A 27,304-nucleotide genomic window follows, 5' to 3' on the forward strand; every position below is an offset into this window, starting at 1 on the left:
TCCACGTCTTTCGGAAGCTGAGAAAGGTCGTATCATTCGTACGACAAACAACATACTGGTTGCTCGCACAGACATTTGTCAGTGATACTGGAAAGAGTGATGAAAGCATAGTCTCGGGACAACAGTGTGGCAAGAAATACTAGTCCAAGAGAAGACTGTTAGACTGTCTCTGACGTATAGACAGCTGACTGCAGCTGTACTTCGAGCAGGACTTGCAGGTACAGTGTCAGAAAGAACAGGAGTGAACAGATTACTGTAAGCCGGGCTGACACCTCGATTTTCCATAAGTCATTTACCGCTGACACCACACCACAGAGAGCAGGTATAATATGTAGCCTAACACAACTCGGGCAATGAAACATTCTGTGGTATTCAGCGATGAGACTTCGTGGCTGTTGAGTTTAATACCAACCGGTCTATAGATGATATGGGAGTTAATCACTGGAAACAGAGGTTCTGGACACCCATCTTTCTCCAACTACTTGTATCAAGGTGTTGGGAGGTATTAGGTACGAGATAAGTACCAATTTGGTAATTGTTGAAGGAATTATGAAATCTCGCCAGTGTGTACAAATAACACTAGCCAACAACCATTTTGCATCTAGGATGTGGTACATCAACTACTATGCATTTTGGTGCCTAGAATTCGAATATACCTTTGAATTTTTAAAGGTTTTTTTATTTTTCATGTTCATTATTTCGCTTTTTGCTGTTATTCTCTTTTGATGTTGAATTGTTTGTTTTGATTTGTAGAGGAGGGCGAGAAGATGTACAAATCGTCAGTAAATGGTTGGAAATGGTTCAAATGGCTCTAAGCACTATGGGACTTAACATCTGAGGTCATCAATCCCCTAGACGTAGAACTACTTAAACCTAACTAACATAAGGACATCACACACATCCATGTCCCGAGGCAGGATTCGAACCTGCGACCGTAGCAGCAGCGCGGTTCTGGACTGTCAGTAAATGGTTGGTGTGGTAAACCAGTGGTGTGAAAGAGATCCTCAGTAAGTGCTTCCTGTGACACACATTGCAAACTTTTTGTGTTTAAAACTTACACTGCCCGCATCTCGTGGTCGTGCGGTAGCGTTCTGGCTTCCCACGCCCGGGTTCCCGGGTTCGATTACCGGCGGGGTCAGGGATTTTCTCTGCCTCGTGATGGCTGGGTGTTGTGTGATGTCCTTAGGTTAGTTAGGTTTAAGTAGTTCTAAGTTCTAGGGGACTGATGATCTAAGATGTTAAGTCCCATAGTGCTCAGAGCCATCTGAATCATTTTTGAAAACTTACACTAAGAAAAATGGCAACTAGTAAATCTCCTTCCTGTCCAAACCACCTCGATAACTTTTGTTATGTGTGTGGGAAATTCACTCAAAAATACCAAGAAAAACCGATCAATGATTTGGTTAAGAAGGCATATAAATTGTATTTTGATTGTCCTGTTGGTGATAAACATAAAAATTTTGAACCTCATATTGCTTGCATAACCTGTACCACAACTTTAGCCGAGTGGCTGAAAGGAAAACGCCGAGCCGTGCCATTCGCTGTTCCGATGGTGTGATGTGAGTCTAATGACCATTATTTAGACTGTTACCTCTGTATTACAAATATTTCGGGACATTCAAGCAAAAATAGACATAAAATAAAGTATCCAAAGGTGTCTTCAGTGCACTTGCCTGTGCCCCATGATGAGGGGTTGCCTGTTCCTGTCTGTAACTTGAAAGCCATGGAACCAGAGATCATGTCAAGGGAGCTAGAAAGTATACAACATATAGAAGAGTAATGCTGTCAATATCATGAAACTTGGCCTCAGCTCTCTAATCAAAAGGAATTGAACGATTTGGTTCCCGATCTAAAACTTTCGACCCAGCAAGCTGAACACTTGGGTTCGAGACTCCAACAACGGAACCTTCTAGCTCCAGGGACAAAAATTTCCTGTTTCAAATCAAGAGGTGTTCCTTTCGCTCAGTATTTCGATATGCAGAATTCAGTGCGTGTATGTAGAGATGTCAATGGTCTGATGATGCAGCTAGGTGCACAACATAATCAAATGGTTCAAATGGCTCTGAGCACTATGCCACTTAACTGCTGAGGTCATCAGTCGCCTAGAACTTAGGACTACTTAAACCTAACTAACCTAAGGACATCATAGCCATCCATACCCGAGGCAGGATTCGAACCTGCGACCGTAGAGGTCTCTCGGCTCCAGACTGTAGCGCCTAGAACCGCACGGCCACTCCGGCCGGCCACAACATAATCCACAGGAGTGGTGACTATTTATTGATTCCAGTAAAACCAGCTTGGAAGCAGTACTACTGCATAATGGCAGTACACCTGAAAGATTCTTATGAAACCACGGCTTTGCTGCTAGTGGTAATCAAATATAGCGATCATGAACGGCAGCTTTGCTGTGATTTAAAAGTTGTTGCACTCCCTACAGGTTCACAGCCTGGACTCACGAAATACAACTGCTTTTTTTTTTTTTTTTTTTTTTTTTTTGGGACAGTCGTGACACCAAGAACCACTATACAGTCAAGTAATGGCCTATAAGGAAGTCATATGTTCTTGGAAACGTAAATGTGAACAATACCCCATCGCTTGAGCCCAATACAATCATTTTGCCTCCCATTCATATCAGGTTGGGCCTTATGAAGAACTTTGTAAACGCTGTGGATAAAGAAGGCGAGGCTTTCAATCACTAAAAGAAAAGTTACACAAATTACGTGAGGCAAAGCTGAAAGAGGCTATGTTTGTTGGACCACAAATAAGAAAACTGCTGATAGATCCAATCTTTGATAACGAAGTCACAGCTGTTGGGTAACAGGAAAGACAAAAACTATGTCACCATTGTTAATGATATGTTGGATAACTATCAGAATGTATAATGTCGCTTAAAATTCACTTTTTACATTCTCACTTTGACTTGTTTCCGGAAAATTCGGGAGCCGTAAAGGATGAGCATGGTGAACTGTTTCACCAAGACACCGTTACCAAGGCCACTGTAACCCTTCGATGATGGGTGACTACTGCTGGGACCTTGTTAGGGAGAGTGATGAAACGGCAAAGAAAAGAAGAGCTCCATCGTCGCATTTTTCAAAAACCAATGACGATTAAAGGTGAAAATATCTTACTAACTAATTTGGACATTTTATTGTCATCATGCCAGATATACATGCAAAATCGTATTGATTTCAAACGTTCTGAATGTATATTTTTGTTTGCCTTAATTGTGTCTATTTTCGCTATTATCATTTTTTTCTGCTGTGTATCTAGGAAATGTGACGTTATAGAGAAAAACTGATTTTACCAGTGCATTCAGCACCCCAAAATTAGGTAAATCCACCAATTTACAAACCAGATGCAGAAAGAAGTTTAAATTTGATAACTAGTGTAATCGTAAACCGTGTTCTCATACTACTGACGGCCAATATCATGGAGCAGTGCCATTACGGGAAAATGTAACACTCGATAACGCAGTTAACATCACAAAATGGTTTGAGCAATGTACGGATCCTTCACTGCTCTCGATCGGTATCACTGATGAAGTACAGATAAGTAATATTATACAATATTTTCTCATCTTCATAAAGGTCTCTCCCCGGAGAGATCCAGAAAGTAATTCAAATAATTTATAATATAATTTTACTTTCACTGACTTTTCAGTAAATGTAGTACCATAGTAACTAAATTCTAGTGTCTATGTTCTCATTGTTAGCCAATAATTTCCCTACCATTAGTGTATGTCGAATACACTAGAAGGCCGCTGCAACCGTGACCGAAATGTTGGTTTACCTCCAGCAGCAGTAGTTTTATACGTTATGACGCGGTACCATACCCAGAAAACTTTAATGTCGACTGATTCTGGCCGTGGAAGCCTACGCAATTATATCCTCCTCTTTTCTTTCTGTAGCCATCTACTTCTCTCCCCACTCTCTGTCTCGATGACCTCCTGTTCCCTTTCCCTACCCATTTCCTCCTTCCCTCTCTTTCCACTCTTCCCCTGCCCTCTGTGTCCATCTCCTCTGCGACCTATGGTTCTCTTCTTCCCCTCCTCTTTTCTTTTATCCATCTGCTCCTCTGCCCCCTTCCATCGTAATCCTATTTTATCACAAAACTGCACACGTCTTCAGACTTTACTGACGACAGCTGTAAAAACGCGGGAAAAATACCGTGCGTTTCCTTTGACTGGAAAATGAAGAAGTTCATTGGCTGGTAGGATAAGGCGACTATTGGAACGACACTTGGAGTAAATAAGGCAAGTTTTGGAACGATGGCCGATTTTTAGCTAATGATTTCTACGGTAAAGTACAACTTTTGAGTGAATATAGACTATTCACTCAATGCGCCGGGTACTGAAGAAAATCGGAGTAGACTTCACTCATTCCGTAAAAAAATGGGATAAGACCAGTTTTGGAACGTACCGCCTCAATTGAGAAGTTTATAGCAAATAAATTAACTAACAATGGATTTGATCCCCTGTGGTACATGTAACAGGTCAGAACAGTGTTGCAGAAACAATGAAAAAACATGCCAAATTTAAACGAACGCAAAATCCCCAAGAATGGCGATCTTTTACAGAAGGTCAAAATTTAGCACGGACTTCAATACGAGATGCTTATAATAGTTTATACAACGACGTTCTGTATCGAAACTTTGCGGAAAATCCAAAGAGATACTGGTCGTACGTAAAGAATGCCAGTAGAAAGACACAATAATTGCCTTTTCCGCGTGATAGCAGTGAAAATACTATCGACGACAGTACTGCGAAAGCAGAGTTACTAATCACAGACTTTCGAAATTCCTTCACCAAAGAAGACGACGTAAATATTCCAGAATTCGAATCAAGAACAGCTACCAAAATGAGTAACTTAGAAGTAAATATCCTCAGTGAAGCCAGTTAAATCAGTTAATAAAGGCATCTTCTCTGGTTCAGACTATGCCTATTATGTTCCTTTCAGAGTACTCAGATGCAATTGCTACATACTGAACAACAGTATACAACCGCTCACTCGATGGGAGATCCGTACTCAAAGACAAAAGCTGCACAGGTCACACCAGTACTCAAGAAAGGCAGTAGGAGTTAAACACTAAATTGGAGGCCCACACCATTAACATTCATAATTAGCAGGATTATGGAATATGTATTATGTTCGAACAGTATGAATTACCTGGAAGAGCACCGTCTATTGTCACCCACTCAACAAGGATTAATAAAACACAGTTCTTCTAAAACGCAACTAGCTCTTTACCGACACGCGAAATGTTGAGTGCTACTGACAAGGGATTTCAAATTGTTTCCGTGTTTCTAGATTTCCAGAAAGCTTTTGACACCGTACCTCACAAGCTGCTTGTAATCAAACTGCGTGCTTATGGTTGTTTTCAATTGAGTTTCGACTCGCCTCAAAGGGGGCAGGCTGGCAGCAGTTTAGTATGCCGCTCTTTAGCCTACAGAATTTGTGTTAAAAAGATGAAGATAATAAAAATAAAAACAGGCGATAAAATCGGAGACTTCAATGGTAAGATGGCGGAAAATCGTGGAACTTAAAACACAGAAAAAAAGGATGATGATGCTAATAAAATACATATGAAGCAGACAGGTAAAATAATAGAGAGACAATTAAAAACACGGCGACAGTCTGGATTCTGTTCGCAAGAGACATAAAGTTCACACCCAGCGATGGCATGACTTTTGTTCTCCATGCTTTGGAAAGACGAACAACACTGAAGAGTCACTTGAACTCTGCACTAAAAAGTTGGCAAATATGACACACCACAGCCGAGGGCAGATGGGGAGAACCTGGAGAGATGATGGGAAAGAAAAAGGGAGGAGGAGAGGAAAAACGAAGGGCGGGAGGGTGGAAAGGGGCTGATGGAAGACGAGGACTCATAAGAAAGGGGAGTGTCCTGGGCAGATGCGACAGGGTGTGGGGAAAGGCAGAGGAGGGGAATACAAAAGGACTTGGGGGGAGGGAAATGGGAGGTAGGGAGAGGGTAGATGGGGAGAAAACAGGGTGGAAGGGGGGGGGGGGAGAGGGAGCCCAGGGAAAAGACAGAGGAAAGGAGTGGGGTGAGGATCAGAGTTGATAGGAGGGATAAATGGAGGGAGAGAGGGCATCATTCGGGAGGGGGAGTTGATGGAAGCCACCTTGGGAAAGGAGATGAAGGTTGTAGAGATGGAGGGTAGGGAGGACACAACAGTGAAGGTGTGGCAGAGGGGATGGGAGAGGAGAGGAGCAACCAGGGGGTGAGGGGGATCAAGGTGGCGGGAGGTGTAGAGTATGCAGATATGTTCGAGGAATAGGAGCAGATGGAGGAAAGGAATGAGATCATACAGGATCCGTGTGGGGGATGGGAGGCGAGGCGTATATGGTAGGCGAGGCCGAGTGCTTGAGGGAATTGGGGGGGGGGGGGGATGGAAATCCAGGTGGGACTGGCATAACAGAGGATGGGACGTATTAAGGATTTGTAGATGTGGAGGATGGTAGAGGGGTGCAACCCCCATGTCCGGCCAGAGAGGAGTTTGAGGAGTCGGAGGAAGTTATGTGCTTTGGATTGGATGGAGAGGAGATGAGGGATCCAGGTGGTGTGACGGTCAATTATGAGGCCAAGGAAGGTGATGGTGGGGGAGAGGCGGACAGGATGGGAGCAGATGGTAAGGGAGAAATTCAGGAGCCAGACGGAGAGAGTGTGCGACCTACAATGTTTGCCTGGGTCTTCGAAGGATTGAATTTCAGGAGCCACAGGTTACACCATGTGGCAAAAGGGTCAAGGTGATTCTGCAGATGGCGTTGGGACCGTTGGAGGGTAGGAGCGAGGGCAAGGAATGCGGTGACATCGGCATACTGCAATAGGTGTACTGGAGGGGCGGGGGTTGGGGCATATCGACCGTGTACAGGAGGTAGAGGAGAGGAGAGAGGACAGAGCCCTGGGGAACACCAGCAGAAGGGGTAGAAGGTGTGGGAATTGGCATTGTGGATGGTAACAAAGGAGGGGCGTTGCGAGAGGAAGGAGGGCATCAGACAGATGTAGTTGACAGGAGTAGCGTAGGTTTAGAGTTTAAACAGGAGACCGGGATGCCAGACACGGTCGTAGGCCTTTTCGAGGGTGAGGGAGACAAAAAAGGCGGAGCGACAGGAGTTACGCTGGAGGGAGAGGAGATGAGTGAGGTGTAGGAGTTGGTCATCAGCAGAGAAAGAAGGTCGAAAGCAAAACTGAATGTTGGGGAGGAGGTGCTTTCGGTGGAGGTGGTAATGGACGTGCTTATAGAGTATCGTCTCAAATATGTGACTGGACTCGTGATTTCCTATCGGCGAGGTCACAGTTCGTAGTAGTTGACGGTAAGTCACTGAGTAAAGGTGAAGTGATTCCTGGGTAGTCCAAGATAGTGTTCAGGTCCTCTGTTGTTCCTTATATATACAGGGTGGTCCACTGACCGTGACCAGGCCAAATATCTCACGTAATAAACGTCAAACGAAAAAAACTACAAAGAACGAAACTTGTCCAGCTTTAAGGGGGAAACAAGATGGCGCTACGGCTGGCTCAAAAAAAATGGTTCAAATGGCTCTGAGCACTATGCGACTTAACTTCTGAGGTCATCAGTCGCCTAGAACTTAGAACTAATTAAACCTAACTAACCTAAGGACATCACACACATCTATGCCCGAGGCAGGATTCGAACCTGCGACCGATGCGGGCCCTCGGTTCCAGACTGTAGCGTCTAGAACCGCACGGCCACTCCGGCCGCCGCTATGGCTGGCCCGCTAGATGGCGCTGTCATAGGTCAAACGGATATCAACTAGGTTTTCTTTAATAGGAACCCCAATTTTTTATTACATATTCGTATATGTAAAGAAATATGAAATTTTTAGTTGGACCACTTCTTTGTGATAGATGGCGCTGTAATAGTCACAAACATACGACTCAATATTTTAGACGGACAATTGGTAACATGTAGGTTTTTTAAATTAAAATAGAGAACGTAGGTACATTTGAACATTTTATTTCAGTTGTTCCAATGTGATACTTGTTCCTTTGCGAACTTATTATTCTTGAGAACGCATGCTGTTACAGTGTGACTACTTGTAAATACCACATTAATGCAATAAATGCTCACAATGATGTCCGTCGCCGACTTGTGTGGCCGTGCGGTTCTAGGCGCTACAGTCTGGACCCGCGCGACCACTACGGTCACAGGTTCGAATCCTGCCTCGGGCATGGATGTGTGTCATGTCTATAGGTTAGTTAGGTTTAATTAGTTCTAAGTTCTAGGGGACTGATGACCTCAGATGTTAAGTCCCATAGTGCTCAGAGCCATTTGATGTCCGTCAACGTCAATGCATTTGGCAATACGTATAACGACATTCCCCTTAACAGCGATTAGTTCGCTTTCCGTAATGTTCGCACATGAATTGACAATACGCTGCCGGCCGTGGTGGCCGAGCGGTTCAAGGCGCTTCAGTTCGGAACCGCGCGACTGCTACGGCCGCAGGTTAGAATCCTTCCTCGGGCATGGATGTGTGTGATGGCCTTAGGTTAGTTAGGTTTAATTAGTTCTAAGTTCTAGGGAACTGATGACCTCAGATGTTAAGTCCCATAGTGTTCATAGCCATTTGAACCATTAGAACAATGCACTGACGCATGTTGTCAGGCGTTGTTGGTGGATCACGGTAGCAAATATCCTTCAACTTTCCCCACAGAAGGAAACCCGGGGACGTCAGATCCGGTGAATGTGCGGCCCATGGTATGGTGCTTCGACGACAAATCCAACTGCCATGAAATATGCTATTCAGTACCGCTTCAGCCGCATGCGAGCTATGTGCCGGACATCCGTCATGTTGGAAGTACATCGCCATTCTGTCATGCAGTGAAACATCTTGTAGTAAAATCGGAAGAAAATTACGTAGGAAATCAGCATACATTGCACCACTTAGATTGCCATCGAAAAAATACGGGCCAATTATCCTTCCCCCATATTGCCGCACCATACATTAACCCGTCAACGTCGCTGATGTTTCACTTGTCGCAGCCAACGTGGAATTTCCGTTGCCCAATAGCGCATATTATGCCGCTTACGTCACCGCTGTTGGTGAATGGCGCTTCGTCACTAAATAGAACGCGTGCAAAAAATCTGTCATCATCCCGCAATTTCTCTTGTGCCCAGTGGCAGAACTGTACATGACGTTCAAAGTCTTCGCTATACAATTCCTGGTGTTTAGAAATATAGTTCGAGTACAATCGATGTTGATGTAGCATTTTCAACACCGAAGTTTTTGAGATTCCCGATTCTCACGCAATTTGTCTGTAACTATCCCGTGAACGGTGCGGACACTTGGATCATGTCGTCAAGGATAACGAGCAGCATACATAGCACACGCCCGTTTGGCATTTTCATCACAACAGCAATATATCAACACGATATCGACCTTTTCTGCAATTGGTAATCGCTCCATTTTAACACGGGTAATGTATCACAAAGCAAATACCGCCCGCACTGGCGGAATGTTACGTGATACCACAAATGCAATAAAATATCGGAGTTCCTATTTAAAAAAAAAAAAAAACAAAGAAAAACGGAGTTGATATCCGTTTGACTGATGGCAGCGCCATCTAGCGGGCGAACCATAGCGCTATCTGGTGTCCCCCTTCAAGCTAGACGAGTTTCGTTCTTTGTAGTTTTCTCGTTTGATGCTTATTTCGTGAGATATTTGACCCGGCTACTGTCAATGGACCAACCTGTATAAACGATTTAAGAGAAAATCTGAGAAAGCGCCTTAGGCCGTTTGCAGATGATGCTGCCATTTATCATCTAGTAAAGTCATCAGAAGATCAAAACAAATTGCGAAACGATTTAGATGAGGTATCTGCACGGTGCTAGATAATGAAAAGTAAAGTTTGAGGTCATCTACATGAGTGCTAAAAGATAACTGTTCATCTTCAATGAAATACCTAGGAATTATAATTACGAACAACTTATTTGGAAAGAGCACATAGAAAGAACTATGGAGATGGTGAATCAAAGACCATGTTTAATTGGCAGAACACTTAGAAGTTGCAACAGATATTCTAAAGAGGGTATACATTAAGCTTATCCGTTCTGTTTTGGAGTACTGCTGGGCGGTGTAGGATCGTTGCTAGATGGGATTAACGAAGTACATTGAGAATACTCAAAGAGGAGCAGCATGTTTTGCATTATCGAGAAATAAAGGGAGAGATTGTCACGAGCCTGATACAGGGTTTGGTGTGGATATCATTAACACAAAAGCCCTGTAGCGAAATCTTCTCACGAAATGTCATTCACCAGCTTTCTTCTCCGAATGCGAAAATATTTTGTTGACGCCGACCTACATAGGGAGAAACGATGATCATAATAAAATAAGGGAAACCAAAGATCGCACGGGATCATATAGGTGTTAATTTTTGTCTTTCGCTGTTTGAGAGCAGGATAATAGAGAAGTGATCGGAAGATGGCTCAATGAAACATCTGCCAGGCTTTGAAGTTGAAACGTCCCCTTGTCTTTAGTGTACTATTTTTTTCTGCTTGTGATATAAGTTATTACATTTACTGTTGCTTGCTTTGCCAATTTCTATTTTTTTGTTATTGCTGTTTGTATTAATTGTTTTGTGCTGCTGCATTGCCTCGTCCCTTAGTTTAGCATCTGAGCTCAGTAGCTTTAAGTTAGCTTAAGATGGGGTAGGTTATAAAAGAGACCGAGTTGTGATGAATTGGAAGAAATGCATTGAGAAGCTATAAGAAATGATTTGTCCAAAAAAAAAAAAAGTAGTGTACAGTGGAGAAAAACTATTTTTTGAAAGAGGATGTGAAAAAAATACAGAAAGCATGCTTGGATAGGATATTTTTGGTGTAAACAAATGTTGAGATATGACGAAAGATCTACAGAATGAAGTTTTGGGTTGGACTGCAGTACCAAATGTTACCCTGAAAACAAACACTGTCCTTTCCTTTTGTGTTATCCCACTATGTGTTTGTGTACCCTTGTGTATTTGTTTTCTTCCAGTTTCATAGAATTTTTTCTCTTCTAATACTAAGCTACATTCACTATGATGAGGAATAGTTATCCTCAAATATAATTTGCATTAATAACATGTTATTTACTTTGTAAAGATGTTTACACATTATTTATTGTGTTTCGTTCTAATGCTCATGTGTGAAGTTGTTGTTTCAAAAGTTATTCTGATCTTTTATGTATGTACTTATGTTGTATTTGCTATTTCGATTCTTTTGTAAAGCCTGTACTACTGCAAATATTATCTGTATTATTATGTTCTTCAATGATGTATTTTGTACCTTTGTTATTGTATTCTCATGTTATAAAATTGTAATTGACACCAGTTCATCAAATTATGTAACTTGTAAGTTACATTTCAAGCCTGTACTACTGCAAATGTTATCTGTATTGTTATGTTCTTCAATGATGTATTTTGTACCTTTGTTATTGTATTCTCATGTTATAAAATTGTAATTGACACCAGTTCATCAAATTATGTAACTTTTAAGTTACATTTCACTGCACACATTTCTGTTGGTCATAGTATATGGACAATATGTGAGAATTAGGCACTGTTAGTGTTTGCACATGTGTTGATAATTCAGTAAGGGACTGGTTAACAGCTTTGCTCATTCTAAGGACATTTCAAAAACAATTTTTGTGAGTGCACAAGTGGTGGTTATGGACTTGCTATATTATCTGCAACACTCTTCAATGGTGATTGTGCGCCTGCACAGTCAAACAGATGGCTGCTGGCCATCTCTACAAGGACTACAGTGGGCTACACCTTTGATGACCCACCAATACCATTATTTCTACGAGGACTGCAGTGGGTCTGCACCTCTGGTGGCCCACCAATACCGTAATCTCTACCAGGACTACAATGGGTCTACTCTGTGACGACCTACCTACCAATATTCTTTAAAACTTCGACTGACTCTGCTGTGTGTTTGCTCTGTTGTGGCCCATTACCTGTCTGCATGTCAAGAGTCAGCACTGTCTTTCCGTTGAAAGGACAACACTACTTCTTCAAGACTGCATGGAAATCCACTACTTCTGTGTGCATTTTCTTTTACTACTCAGACTTTGAGAAAAACACTGCAATTTTACTTTGATGAATGATCAGGACTGTCTTTATGGACTGTGAGAAATTTTTAGCTTTTGTCCAACATTGTATCGATAAGTGTGTGCATTTGATTTCTTTGTTATTGTAATTATGAAAAAAAATTTCAAATCTGTATTGGCCACTGCCCAAAACAATTTGTAAATTTTTTTGTGGGGAGCATGGGGGCTATGTAAGTAGGCTGCTTAGGTTTTTTTATTGGTAACGCCGCCGCCACATCGCGCTCTGTATGAAAATCACTGGCTGTGCCGTGTGCAGTCTATGGCTGGTTTGCATTGTTGTCTGCCATTGTAGTGTTGGGCAGCGGCAGCTGGATACTAACAGCGCGTAGCGTTGCGCAGTTGGAGGTGAGCCGACCAGCAGTGGCGGATGTGGGGAGAGAGATGGCGGAGTTTTTTGAACTTATTAAGGTAAATACATTGTTTGTTCTCTATCAAAATCTTTCATTTGCTAACTATGCCTCTCAGTAGTTAGTGCCTTCAGTAGTTTGAATCTTTTATTTAGTTGGCAGTAGTGGCGCTCGCTATATTGCAGTAGTTCGAGTAACGAAGATTTTTGGTGAGGTAAGTGATTTGTGAAAGGTATAGGTTAATGTTAGTCAGGGCCCAGTTTAAGCACAGTCGCGTATAATTTTTCTAAGGGGACGTTTCAAAGTGTGATTTTCAAAGTATCCATGTAGATGCAGATGTAGAAGCACGCCTCTTTCTCACCCAGCACTCCCACACCTTTGACAGGTAGGCGTTTCTTAACTGCATAGCGATTCTTTGTAGTCAGTAAGTGATATATATTCCAAATTTGATTGAAATCGGTCAAGTGATTAAGAAGGGGATGCGGAACATACATACGCACGCACACACACACACACACACACACACACACACACACACACACACACACACACACACACAAAATATATATATATATATATATATATATATATATATATATATATATATATATTCATGGTGGTCATAAAACGCACACACACACGCACACAAAAATATATATATATATATATATATATATATATATATATATATATATATATATATATATATTCATGGTGGTCATAATTACAGTGCAACTACTCACGTAGGTCCAATGTGGACTATCATTATAGTATGGCAGCGAAACTTACTAAACGGGCTAAGATAATGTGGAACCGATATAAGCTGGAAAAACATTAGTTCCAACTGTGGCCGCAAGGTGCAAATTTGGCCCCGTAAACTGTTTTGACATCTACGCTGTTGTGTAACATGCCATAACGTGAGTGACCAGTATGGCTATCAAGAAGAGAGACCGTGCGCTGTTAGCGAATGTGTTTTACGCGAACAGCAGCAATTACAGTGCTTCACTGAGAGACTATCGCCGACTGAAAGGTCTAAGGAGAAGCCTGATGTCACAAAATGACTTATAAAAGATGACAATGGAATTCGGAAACTGGGTAAGCGTGGTGTGGCACCAGGAAGAGGAAGGTATCCTATCTCAGAGATTGTTATCGGCCAGGTTGCTGTTCCTTCTACTGACCACTCAACACGTTCCCCGTGTAGCGCTAATGGTAGTGCAATGTCACGAGAACTTTTCAGACCATGATAAACAGTACTGAACGTTTTGCGGTGTATTTTATAGTGGTACCCATACAAGATCGAGACGGTGAAGCAGCTGAAACCTCATGATCAGCAACAATTTTCTGAATTTGCTCTTCGGTCTCTGTCACGGATCGAAGTTGATGAATTCTGGGCGGGCAACATTCTAGGGACTGACGAGGCACATTTTCACTGCAGGGTGCAGTGAAGACACAGAACTACCAAATCTGGGCTACTATTAAGCAGCGCCGTCTGGTGTGGCCGAACGGTTCTAGGAGCTTCAGTCTGGAACAGCGCGACCGTTACGGTCGCAGGTTCGAATCCTGCCTCGGACATGGATGTGTATGTTGTCCTTAGGTTAGTTAGGTTTAAGTAGTTCTAAGTTCTAGGGGACTGATGACCTCAGACGTTAAGTCCCATAGTGCTCAGAGCCATTTGAACCATTTTTGAACTATTAAATAGCGTGTTGCGCACAGAGAGCCTTTACACTCGCTGTATGTCACTGTGTAGTGTAGATTCAAAGGACTCTTATTCTCGGTATGTTTTTCTTCGAAGGGAATACGCTCAGGGGTGCTGTCAGGTGTATCGTGACGGCTGCAGGTTACCGAGACCATCTTGTACACCATGTGATTTTTGTTTTGATAGATCACACCAGTATGGTAACCACTGTTTTCATGCACGATGGGCAATACCTCATGTCGCTCGCCAAATGAAAGATCTGTTTCATGTAACCATCCATTAGCGTGTTATCTCCAGAGGCTTTCCTGATACATGGCCTCCAACGTTACCTATTGGAATCCATGTGCCTTTTGGCCCGGGGAATATCTAAAAGAACGTGTTTGCCAGGGGGACGTTCGGTCTGCACACGATCTGTAGGTCATTATACAAGAACATGTTGTACAGATTCCACCGGAATTGCTGCGAGTTGGTGTTGATCACGTCGTTTCACGTATGCAGTATCTTGTCGATGTCTCCGGTGCTCACGTCGTACAAATTGTGTAAGTGGCCGTTAATAATAAAACCAGCATTATGCCATTCGCACTTGCTTACTTTTTCTGTCCATGTACAGTTACTAATACATTACATACGGGAACATTTTTACACATGTTTCTTGCAATCACGGCGCCAGATTTGCACCGGGTGGCCAACACTGGAACTATTTTTTTCCGCCGAAAATCGGTTTCACATTAACGCGTTAGAATATCTACCGACGTTCGTTGCCAAGCGACAATTACTACAGACGCTGGACAAATATGAGTAGCTGCCTTTATTTATAACGACCCGCCACACACAAGGACATACTGAAAATTGATGAGTCCGATTTTTTCGTTTGAAAATTCTTAGGGTTTCGTAAATAAAACAAACATTATAAACATTCTACGTCCATATTCTTCATGCCTGCGTATTTGCAGCCTTCTGCCGCTAGCGGGCTCTTAAATGTAGCGTGTAACATGGTGACGTGTGATATAGCCATGTCGGTGGGTAAGAAACAACGTGCTGTAAGCGAGCTTCGAATTCCAAGCATTCCTACTGACCGTGCACCGTGTTTTGTAGCCTGGCAGAGCCAGACCACACATCAGCGCTAGCTACTACATCTGCAACAATGCGACGCTTTCGGTTAACTGTCATCGATCATCCCCTAAACAGTCCCGGCGTGGCCCCATCCGATTATCATCTGTTTGCATAACTTAAAGCAAACCTTCTAGGATTTCACTTTGACAATGATGAAGCAGTACAAGTAGAGGTGAGGTTGTGGCTTCGTCAAAAAAGTCGAACATCGTACAGGGGCGGTAACAATGGGCTGGTTCCTTGATGGGAAAATGTGTTCCCTCACCCCCCCCCCCACCCCCACCCCCGGGGGTGTCTGTGTTGAGAAATAAATGTAGAGAAATGAAGCATGAAGGTGCCGAATGTTAATAACGCTTGTTTTATTTTTACAAAAAAGCCTTAAAAGTTTTCATATAAAAAATTCGGCGGCGTCACTTTTGAGTACACCCTCGTGCGTTTTTACCACATGTATGGATTCAAGGGATTTTCGTAATTTATATATAGTGGAGTTTTGTTCACTAATTGGAAATGTGGCTTTCACAGTCAGTATGGTATCTGAACGAATTCTTTCCGGATTTAATGTGAGTAAATGTAACTTAGTTGCAGTTCTGCTTTAAATATCTAGGCAAGTTCAAGGTCAAAATTCAGCAGTTTAATATCTTCGCAACCGGTTTCGTTACAACTTCCAAAAAATTGCAGTTAGAAGAAAAACACCATTTTAAACGCTTCGCCTGAAATTTTAAAAATTCCTATGTCGTGTAACTGATGTAAGAACAGTAAGAAACAGTAACAAACTCCCACAACTTTGTCATCACAATTTACACAATATACAAAAAAAAAAACGTAGTGTGCTCTCTTCATTACCAGTGTTCGGCTTAGAATTACCATTTTTCGCGGTTCTAGGCGCGCAGTCCGGAACCGTGCGACTGCTACGGTCGCAGGTTCGAATCCTGCCTCGGGCATGGATGTGTGTGATGTCCTTAGGTTAGTTAGGTTTAAGTAGTTCTAAGTTCTAGGGGACTAATGACCACAGCAGTTGAGTCCCATAGTGCTCAGGATATGAATGGGAGTCTATTTCGGTGGAACGCTTTCTACATCTGAGCAGATCGGAAGACCATCCAGGTCGCCAAGCATCTGCGATAAACGTCGATTGTATGCTTATATCAACATCTATCTCCCGCAAGCTACCTTACGACGAGTGGTGGAGGTTGCTTTGTGCACCAGTGTTAGTTCCCCCTTTTCCTAATCCAGTCGAGTGTGGTTCGCGGGAAGACCGATTCCTGATAAGCCTCTGTGAGTGCTCGAATCTCTCCGAATTTATCCTCATGGTCTTTTCGCAGGATACACGTAGAAGGAAGCAATATATTGGTTTACTCTTCTAGGAACGTCCCGTTCTTGGAACTTAACACAGTAGACAATAGCTTCTCGCAGAACGCCTGTCTTGGAGCGTCAGCCACTATAGTTGGCACAGCATGTAGCTCTCCGTGACGCTTTCGCCTTTACAAAATGAACCAAAATGAACATGGAACGAAACATGTTGCACTTCTTTGGATATTCTTTATTTTTGATATGGATCCTATGCTGACTACGTAAAATATTCAAGTGTTGGTCGAACGAGTGTTTTGTAAGCTACTTCTTGGATGGTTATATTGCATTTCCTGAGGATTCTTCTAATGGAGCAGTCCGGCATTTACCTTAATGCGATAAATTTTGTGTGGTTATCCTATTTGAAATCGCTCTGTTCAGATACTCTTACATTATTATATCCTCTATTCATCAAAAAATGGCTCTTTCTATGTCTTCACAAAAGGTAAATTTATGTTGAGGATCAATGACCACTCCCTACACCAAGCATTGATCCACTGCAGGTCTTCCTTCATTTAGCTACAGTTTTCTAGCGTTGAGACGTCTGTCTACATAACACTATTACACGCGAAAAATCTTTTCAAACTTGCGACGCTATCGGCTAGATCATTTATACAGAGGGCTCCAAAAAAATGTATCCACTGTTTAAAAGTCCATAACTTGCAAACTAATCGACGGAGTTGTCTCACTTTTTGTGAAGTGTAGCTTAAAGACCAACTTAAAGATATCACTGTAGGTGTTCGAAATGGTCACCATTAACATCCACACACAAACGATACCGCCGAACTACAGCACGAACTACTGATTGCAACGTGTTCAGTTGGATATTTGCACATGAATGTACGATGGATACTCGAAGTTCATACAATGTGCGTGGCTTTTGTCGATACACGACGTCCTTTAGTGTTCCCCACAGGGAAAGTCCAGAGGAGTTAGGTCTGGGGAACGTGGTGGATACTCCACAGCGCCGGCTGGAGTGGCCGTGCGGTTCTAGGTGCTACAGTCTGGAACCGCGAGACCGCTACGGTAGCAGGTTCGAATCCTGCCTCGGGCATGGATGTGTGTGATGTCCTTAGGTTAGTTAGGTTTAAGTAGTTCTAAGTTCTGGGGACTGATGACCTCAGTAATTAAGTCCCATAGTGTTCAGAGCCATTTGAACCATTTTTTATACTCCACAGCACCTCTACGACCTACCCATCTTTCTGGTAGATTTTCGTCGAGATACGCCGTAACACGATTTTGATAGTGGGTTGGGGCACCATCCTGTTGAAAGTATACTCTTCCGTCTCCATACAAGTCTCGGATGGCAGGTAAAATGAATGTCTGAAGCTTCTGAAGGTACACCTCACCGGTAACTGTGCCGTCAAAGAAGAATGGCCCAATCAAGCCACGGTAAAACAACCCACACTACACATTTACTCTTGGCAAGTTCACGGCTTTGTCTGCATGGGCGTTCGGATTTTCGGCTGCCCAGTAGATGCAATTGTGGCAGTTTACTGTACCATTGAGTTTGAACTGTGCCTCATTAGACCACACAATCATCTCTGCAAACTCTTCATCGTTGCGCACAATGTTAGTAAACCACTCGCAGTACTCCATTCTACGATCTGGGTCGTCCTCGTTCATTGCGTGTAGTAATCGTGGGATGTAGCACTTCCACTTTGCTGTCTTCAAAATTCGCATAACACTTGAGCGACTGACTCCAGTTTCACGGGCACACTGTCTAACAGACTTCTGTGGCGAGCGAGTGAATTGTTGTAACACACGACGGCAGTTAGCTGGACTGGAATCGTTAAACGTGTCGGTGGCTCTATTTGATACTCATTTCGCCATTAATGTTTTCGTACTTAAAATATCACTTCAAAACTGACTTCCATTCATCGAATGTAATCCTTGCGCCAGCCATGTTAACTCGAGTGACTAGTTGCAACTAAGAACAAAACACTGACTATCTGGAGACTGTCATCTGACAAAACAAAACAACTCAATACAAAGCTTGTGTAGCTACTGCCGGAACTACAAACTATTACACTACCAAAGATGAGACAATTCCGTCAATTAGTTTGCTAGTTATGGACCTTTAAACAGTGGATACATTTTTCTGGACCCCTTTGTATATATAGTATGAAAGGTAATGGTCCTATAACAGTCCCTTGGGAAAAACTCAAAGTTACCTTCACGTCTAATTTCTAGGATTCCTGGACACTTTCGAGGCCTTTTTTGTGGTACTTAATGCTCCAAAAGTTAGGTGAGAAATTTTGAATTTGATGCTCGTAACAAGACAGAACTGACATGCTAACCGTGCAGCTCCACAGTAGTCGAATGCCTCGTAATAAAATCATTTGAAGAGTTCCAACTTAATAGTCCACTTGCCAAAGTTTCGTTCGTCTCGTTATAATAACTGAATTCTAGGAAATACGACCCGGATAAAATTATTAATGTAATAAGTAGTTCTGTATTCAGGCTGACTGGGTGGCAAAGGTGATGCCACTCGACACGTTCACTAGAACATACAGCGGCAGATTGCATCTTTCCAGTGATAGTGTCAGCTGTACTGAGCTTTTTGTCGTGAGGGCACTGATGCTGGTCACGCACCTCATGGCCTCCCTGAAGCACGCCCGGAGGTAGCGGCACTCCTCCAGCTTGCTGGCCGTCAGCGGCTGACTCTGCGACTCTGGCAGCTGGGCGTACACCTCCTCAAACAGCCGCTGTTGGGCCTCCGGGTTCTTGGACAGGTAGTACAGACAGGCCGCCGCCGCGTTGGAAGTCTGAAAGAGTATCAAGACGTGAGAGCTCCAGACCAAACAATAGCAGAGGAAATTACTGCTCGCTAAAGCATATTGAGACTAATTAATTTAGAGAGACCCCCTTCAGTCGTAGGATTACTAATGATTTATTCCATCCACGACCGCTTTCAGGTTGCTGAAATCCCATCTTCAGGTATATAAAACTGTGACATAAAAAGAAAAGGAAGAAATATAATACAACGTATCTAAAGAACCAGAAGACGAGACTAATGAAACAAGCCGACTCTCTTGTAGTATTTGATCATGCGTAATTGGCGGTTGTGTTATTCAGTGCAAGGACTCCATATCACTGCATCTTAGGCGGAATTAGGGAAAAAAAGGAGAGGGGCTAATAATCGAAAGAACATAAAAATGTGACGTGCGGACATGTAGGACAAAAAAGAAAGAAACCTAAACTCAACACTGTGCTCACACTATCCGTCGTAGGGTTGCTGCACGGTACGAACGCCAACCACGACTGAGTGGAGGGCCACAGCAGAAATGAAATGGTTCAAATGGCTCTGAGCACTATGGGACTTAACATCTGTGGTCATCAGTCCATTACAACTTATAACTACTTAAACATAACTAACCTAAGGACATCACACACACCCATGCCCGAGGCAGGTTTCGAACCTGCGATCGTAGCAGTCGCGCGGTTTCGGAATGAAGGCCTAGAACCGGTCGGCCACCATGGCCGGTACACCAGAGATCCGGATGTGTTGTGCAGCGCAGCTACCAACGATGTACAAGCAAGATAAACTAACGTCGCTATAAGTCTGAACTTATTCGTCCGAGTGCTTACAATACTTTATTTAAAAGGCTAATAGAATATAATCCAGCAGTGGCAGGACATCAAGCTAGATAGTTGTGAAAGGCAATGGTACATCGGAAAAACGAATGAACAAGAGGTAAGTAACAGTGAAAGCATTGGTGAAAAATAATGGTAACATATACCATGCTAAGTAAATTGTCATATGTATGATACATTGTGTGCGCAAGTGACGTAAAGTAGAATAAAAGAACATTAGAGATCTAAAAAGTGATTATAGTTATGTGAACAGCTAATGGACAAAGCAAAATGAAAACGCTGAACGCCCTGCATTATACATATTCTGATAATAATTTTTGAGACTGTTTTTCCTGTTTGTAAACCCTTGTTTATTCATTGGGCCTATGCACCACTGCCTGGTTGCCAAAAACGTCATGTAATGTTCCAGGTCTGAGGATTATTTACCCTGACTGCCTGCCACAACACGCTTGTAGTCTATTATTCTTTCAAATACATTATTGTAAGCGTTTGGACCAGTCAGTCTCGATTTTCCACATCTTCGCTAATAACGACGCCAGTTTACTTGCTTGTACACCACTGGCACCTAAGTCGCACCGTGCATCCAGACTAGCGTCGTGTCCTCCCACTCAGTCGGCATTCACACAGTGCTGCTGCCCAACGGTGGGCAATGTTGAGTACACTATTTTTTGTTTCTTCTCTTTTGTCCCACCCGCCCGGACGGTACATGTTTAGTTCAGTTTGATTACTATGCCCTCTCCTCTTTTTTTGTAGTTCCACTCAGGCTGCAGTGATTTGGAGGCCTTGCACTGAACGGCCTGACCTCATACTACACATGACGAAATACAAAAAGTCAACTACCTTGTTTCATTGCCTGCTCTTCTAGTTTTTCTCCCCTCTCCTTCGTATCTTAAACTTTTATACACCTGAAGCTGTGATTTTAATATCCCAAAAACCGTTGAATAAATCTTTAGTACAATTGAAACTTAATTAACATCTCGATTGCGGATGACCCACATATAAAATCTAATTCATGCTGCGACTGTTAGCTTCTACCACTGTTTACATACTGCTGCCGATTAAAGTCGCAACGTGGCAGTGTTGCAACAAAACGACAGTTCGACTGTGTCTGTAGGGCCACAGACTGTATGGACGGCCAACCTCTACATCTGTACCTACATCAACATCTAAATCTACATGTGTGCTCTGGAATTCACACTTACGCGTTTAAAGGCTGTTCATAGTATCAATTTCCATTCCTCGACTGTTCCAATCTTATTTTAGACAAGTTCGAGTCAACAAAATATCATTACATTCGGAGGAGAAAGTTGCTGATTGTAACTTCGTGAAAAGATCTCGCCACAGGCAAATCACGAGTTGGTCTGACTTGTTAACGGATTAAGTTTTTCTAATCCCCCATCAGTGTGTGTTTATATCTTTTTCAGGCTCCATCAACAAGGACAAATCAACAAGAATGGTAAGATCTGTTCTCCCCCCCCCCCCTAGGTACCGCAGGAATGACAATTTTGTCTAAGCTGCACCATCTCGAGCCAAAGACAGGCTCGTCTTTTTCAGTGTCAGCGTCAGAATGACGGGCGCCTCAAACTGCGTATCGTTTCTGAGACAGTTTCTCCCTGATTCCTCTATAATGTAAAACAAGCCACTCCTTTTCTGAACTTCTGCAATGCCTTCTGTCAATTCTGTCTCGTGTGGCAATACCAGTATCCCGTAACAGTATTACCAGTATCCTTACCACGCATCAATACTCCAAAAGAAGCAGAGAACCGTGGTGTAAGAAGTAAACACTGCGGTAACAGAAGTCATGGGATCCCTCCTAAAATTTTGTGGGACCTCCTTTTGCCCGGTGTGGTGCAGCAGCTCGACGTGGGATGGACTGGACGACTCCTTGAAGTCCTCTCCTGAAATATTGAGGCATCCTGCCTCTATAGGTGTCCATAATTGCGTATGTGTTGCCGGTGCGAACTGACCTTTTGATTACGCCCCATAAATGTTCAGTGGGCTACATGTAGGGCGATCTGGAGGGTCAAGTAATTTGCTTTAAGTGTCCAAAATGTACTTCAAAGCAATCGCGAACAATTGTGGCCCGGTGGCGTGGTGCAGTGTCGTCCAAAAAATTCCATCACTGAATGAGTCTCCAAGTAGCCGAACATAGCCTTTTTCGGTCAATAATGGGTTCGGTTTGGCTAGAGGATACAGTCCATTCCATGTAAACACAGCCCAGGCCGTTATGGAGCCACCACCAGTTTGTACAGTGCGTTGTTGACAACTTGCGTCCATGGCTTCGTGCTTTCTGCACCGCACTCGAATCCTACCTGTAACTCTTACAACGTGGTACTGGCACTCATCTGACCAGGCTACGGTTTTCTAGTAGTCCAAGGTCCATCCATTATATGGTCACGAGTAAAAAAGAAGGGCTGCAGTTCTTGTGCTGTTAGCAAAGGCACTCGCGTCGGTCGACTAATGCCATAGCCCATTAACGCCAAATTTCTCCGCACTGTCCTACATTCGTCGTACGTCCTACATTGGCTTCTGAGGCTATTTAAGGCGCCGTTGCTTGTCTGTTAGCACTGACAACTATACGCAAAAGCCACCATCTCCTTCATTAAGTGAAGGCTGCCAGCCACTGTGTTGTCTGTTGTAAGAGGTAATGTCTGAAATTGGTATTCGAGGCACACTCTTGACACTGCAGATCTCGGAATATTCATTTTTCTAAGTATTTCAGAAGTGGAATGTCTTATGTGTCTAGCTACACCTACCATTCCGCGTTTAGAGTCTGTTACTTCCCGTCTTGCGACCATACTCAAGTCAGAAACCTTTCGACATGAACCACCTGAGAACAACTGACATCTCCACCAACGCACTGCATTTTTATATGTTGTGTGTGGGATATTACTGTCATATGTGTACATGCATGTCGCTATCGCACGACTTTTGTCACCGCAGTGTATCTTTCAAAGCAGTAGTGGCACTGCTACGGTTTCGCTTGACTATGCAGCGCAAATAGGCACATCGGCAGTGGTGAACGTATTGGTGCGTAGGGCAAACGAGGAGAGCGAACAATTGAGAACATTATTTATTATCCTACTACCTTACCTCGTGACGTCATCGTATGGACTGCCACAGAGCACGCAACACTGTGTAATCGGTGCAGCAGACTATACATTCTTGACGTGGTAACACAGATATTCATGATCTATTTCGTGTCATGTGTGACATTGTTTTTAACAAGGTAATGCAATACGAAATTATTTCCGTCCTGTCACAGTCCATCTCAGTACACTGCGTGTTCATCGGATATCATGGTCAGCAGGTACTTGAGGTCCCTCAAACACTTAACACATTAGGCTTGGGTTTCTCGTAGAATGGCACGCAACCACGTGGAGACATGAAGTCCACGACGTCTGGTTTCTGTCTTATTTGATCGACTCTTACGGAGGAGTTTTAAATTTTGAATATATAAGAAACTATCAGCCTCGATTGTGGTAATGATACCAACAATTATATAGGCTGAAGTAACTCAGTCTTCTTCAGAAGATGTCACGAGGGCATGGTCTAGAAATAAAACTAAAACATCCTCAATAGGCCTATTCAGGCTGTTTTAGTTTTATTTCTAGACAACTACCTCGTAGATATGTTATAGAATCAGGTTTATCTTCTGAAGAAGGCTCAATTACTTGGGCTTAAACCTAGGTAAGGGTTCGTTTCATTACCGCAATCGAGGCTGATAATTTCTTATATATTAGATTATCACGCCGGCCGCGGTGGTCTAGCGGTTCTAGGTACTCAGTCCGGAACCGCGCGACTGCTACGATTGCAGGTTCGAATCCTGCCTCGGGCATGGATGTGTGTGATGTCCTTAGGTTAGTTAGGTTTAAGTAGTTCTAAGTTCTACGGGACTGATGACCACAGAAGGTAAGTCCCATAGTGCTCAGAGCCATTTGAATCATTTTTTTAGACTATCACGATTGCTGTCTGGGCTGCAGTGTTTGACTCAAATACAGGATCGTCTATCGACTAACACATCAGACAAGTCCTCCCAATCACTGAGACCTTCGCTGTTTTCTGACCACTCTCTGCTCTTATTTCTGCTTTTAACTGTAGAATCCCCCTTGCACTCTACATGTTACCACCCTTGCTTTTAATTTCACCAAAGGCTGTTTGGCGTTTCTATATGGTGAATCAGTCCCACGCAATGACCATTTCTTTTTCAATTTCTTCACACCTTGTATGTACCCATTTCACCTTGGCTGTCCAGAATTTCCTATTTATTTCATTCCTAAGAAATTTACATATATATTTGTACACTGATAGGCCAGAACATTATGACCGCCGATATACACCCGTCCATGAGATAGCAGTGCCACTTGGAGAAGATCTACTACAAGTCACACACAAGCACGGTCTGTCGGTGAGTGTGATGTCCGTGTGTAGAATGTACGGATCATAGATTTACTTCAGACCTTTAGTATGCCATTTAAATAACTTACTGTGTATGTTAGTAATGTGCACCATTCTGGCATTTCTGAGCAAATCGCGCTAGAAGGTTTTTTTGCGTCTATTATGTACCTGATGTGTCTGTGTACAGTGACTGATATAAGAGTTTTTGGGGGTCAGGTGGTTAGCGTTCCAGCTACATAAGATAAACGCATGTGAAGCGGCAGTTGGACTCCCGCTCTAACTTAATTATTAATATGCATTGTTTTCGTCACTGGTTAATTTTTTAATTTATATGACATATGATAGGTAATATAATTTAGAAAAACCATGTTTACATGCATAACTTTTAATGAATTTCATGTTATTTCGCTACTTACTGTTTTGAATTAAATTTAATCACTAGAACAAACATATTTATAGTCATCAATAAGTAAATGAAGAAACGCATAGAGTTTTCCTGAAAATGTATGCATGTCACAATTTGGGAAACCCCTTACACATACAATCTGGTAAGGTACCCGGAACTACTTTGAACCTCGACGCTTCGAGCTGCAGATTCAAATGGTTCAAATCGCTCTAAGCACTACGGGAATTAACATCTGAGGTCATCAGTCCCCTAGACTTAGAACTACTTAAACGTAACTAACCTAAGGACATCACACACATCCATGTCCGAGGCAGGATTCGAACCTGCGACCGTAGCGGTCGCGCGGTCCCGGAATGAAATGCCTAGAACCGCTCGACCACAGCGGCCGGCTGACCTGCAGAGATAGATGCAGGCACTATTGGCAGTTAACCTGCCTAGCGGTGAGATTTTGCTAATATAGCAACAATGAATAGTACAAGTACAAATGTTTTGAATATCAAAGAATTTACACTTATACTCCAAAAATCAAGGTTCGAGCAGGAGCCGAACCGTAACGTCATACACGTTCATCTTACGAAACGGGAAGTTTAACCAACATGAACTGTACCGTCCGGCAGCTATGCACCGATACGTCAGTTACACAATAGACGCGCAAAACTTCTCTTGCGAGTTTCTCGGCATTGTCAGAGTAGTGCACCTTGCTACTTGCGCACTATGTTGTATCAATGGCCTGCGAAAGGTGCCCAAGGTTTGAAGTAAATCCCATCGTCATGGACTTGTCTTGTGTTTTTGACCGAGTGCAAATTGTGATGGCCCGGAGGCTCAACACGAGCAATTCGGAAACTATACGACTTGTCGTGTATTCGAGAAGTGGTGAGGTGAGCGTCTTTAACACATGGTGAAACCAAGGCGAAACCTCGTCCAGATGTCGTGGGCTCGGCGGCCACACTTCCCACACTTCATTACAGATTTCGGACGTCGTAAGCCGGGCAAACTGGTGAAATAGTACAGACGGCGAACTGTAGATTAGATTAGATTAGGTTAGATTAATACTTGTTCCATACATCATGAATACGACACTTCGTAATGATGTGGAACGTGCCAGGTTAATGAAAGATGTCTGTACAAGATATTACATTACACAAAATATTGCATGACCCTAATGTTTAAGTTAGTTTTTTTCCCCTCCCTTAATTTAAATCTAAAAATTCAGCCAATGAGTAGAAGGAGTTGTCATCTAGAAATTCTTTTAATTTATTTTTAAATGTTGCTGGACTATCTGTCAGGCTTTTGATACTTTTTGGTAGGTGACCAAAGACTTCTGGCAGCATAATTTACCCCCTTCTGTGCCAAAGTCAGATTTAACCCTGCATAGTGAAGATCATCCTTTCTCCTGGTGTTATAGCTATGCACACTGCTATTACTTTTGAACTGGGCAGAATTACTAACGACAAAGTTCATAAGTGAATATACACTCCTGGAAATGGAAAAAAAGAACACATTGACACCGGTGTGTCAGACCCACCATACTTGCTCCGGATACTGCGAGAGGGCTGTACAAGCAATGATCACACGCACGGCACAGCGGACACACCAGGAACCGCGGTGTTGGCCGTCGAATGGCGCTAGCTGCGCAGCATTTGTGCACCGCCGCCGTCCGTGTCAGCCAGTTTGCCGTGGCATACGGAGCTCCATCGCAGTCTTTAACACTGGTAGCATGCCGCGACAGCGTGGACGTGAACCGTATGTGCAGTTGACGGACTTTGAGCGAGGGCGTATAGTGGGCATGCGGGAGGCCGGGTGGACGTACCGCCGAATTGCTCAACACGTGGGGCGTGAGGTCTCCACAGTACATGGATGTTGTCGCCAATGGTCGTCGGAAGGTGCACATGCCCGTCGACCTGGGACCGGACCGCAGCGACGCAAGGATGCACGCCAAGACCGTAGGATCCTACGCAGTGCCGTAGGGGACCGCACCGCCACTTCCCAGCAAATTAGGGACACTGTTGCTCCTGGGGTATCGGCGAGGACCATTCGCAACCGTCTCCATGAAGCTGGGCTACGGTCCAGCACACCATTAGGCCGTCTTCCGCTCACGCCCCAACATCGTGCAGCCCGCCTCCAGTGGTGTCGCGACAGGCGTGAATGGAGGGACGAATGGAGACGTGTCGTCTTCAGCGATGAGAGTCGCTTCTGCCTTGGTGCCAATGATGGTCGTATGCGTGTTTGGCGCCGTGCAGGTGAGCGCCACAATCAGGACTGCATACGACCGAAGCAC

General features: G+C 43.4%; 1 protein-coding gene across 1 annotated transcript in view; it reads right to left on the reverse strand.

Annotated features, from left to right (window-relative positions):
- The window catches only part of LOC126365968 (probable cytochrome P450 301a1, mitochondrial), a 223,719-nt gene that overhangs the window by 47,969 nt on the left and 148,446 nt on the right, over positions 1-27,304 (reverse strand). The window contains exon 9 of the mRNA XM_050008765.1: positions 19,221-19,393. Within this exon, the coding sequence (XP_049864722.1) occupies positions 19,221-19,393 (173 nt within the window). The remainder of the gene's footprint in view (positions 1-19,220; positions 19,394-27,304) is intronic.

The sequence above is a fragment of the Schistocerca gregaria genome, chromosome 4 (genome assembly GCF_023897955.1).
Source record: "Schistocerca gregaria isolate iqSchGreg1 chromosome 4, iqSchGreg1.2, whole genome shotgun sequence".
Lineage (NCBI taxonomy): Eukaryota > Metazoa > Arthropoda > Insecta > Orthoptera > Acrididae > Schistocerca > Schistocerca gregaria.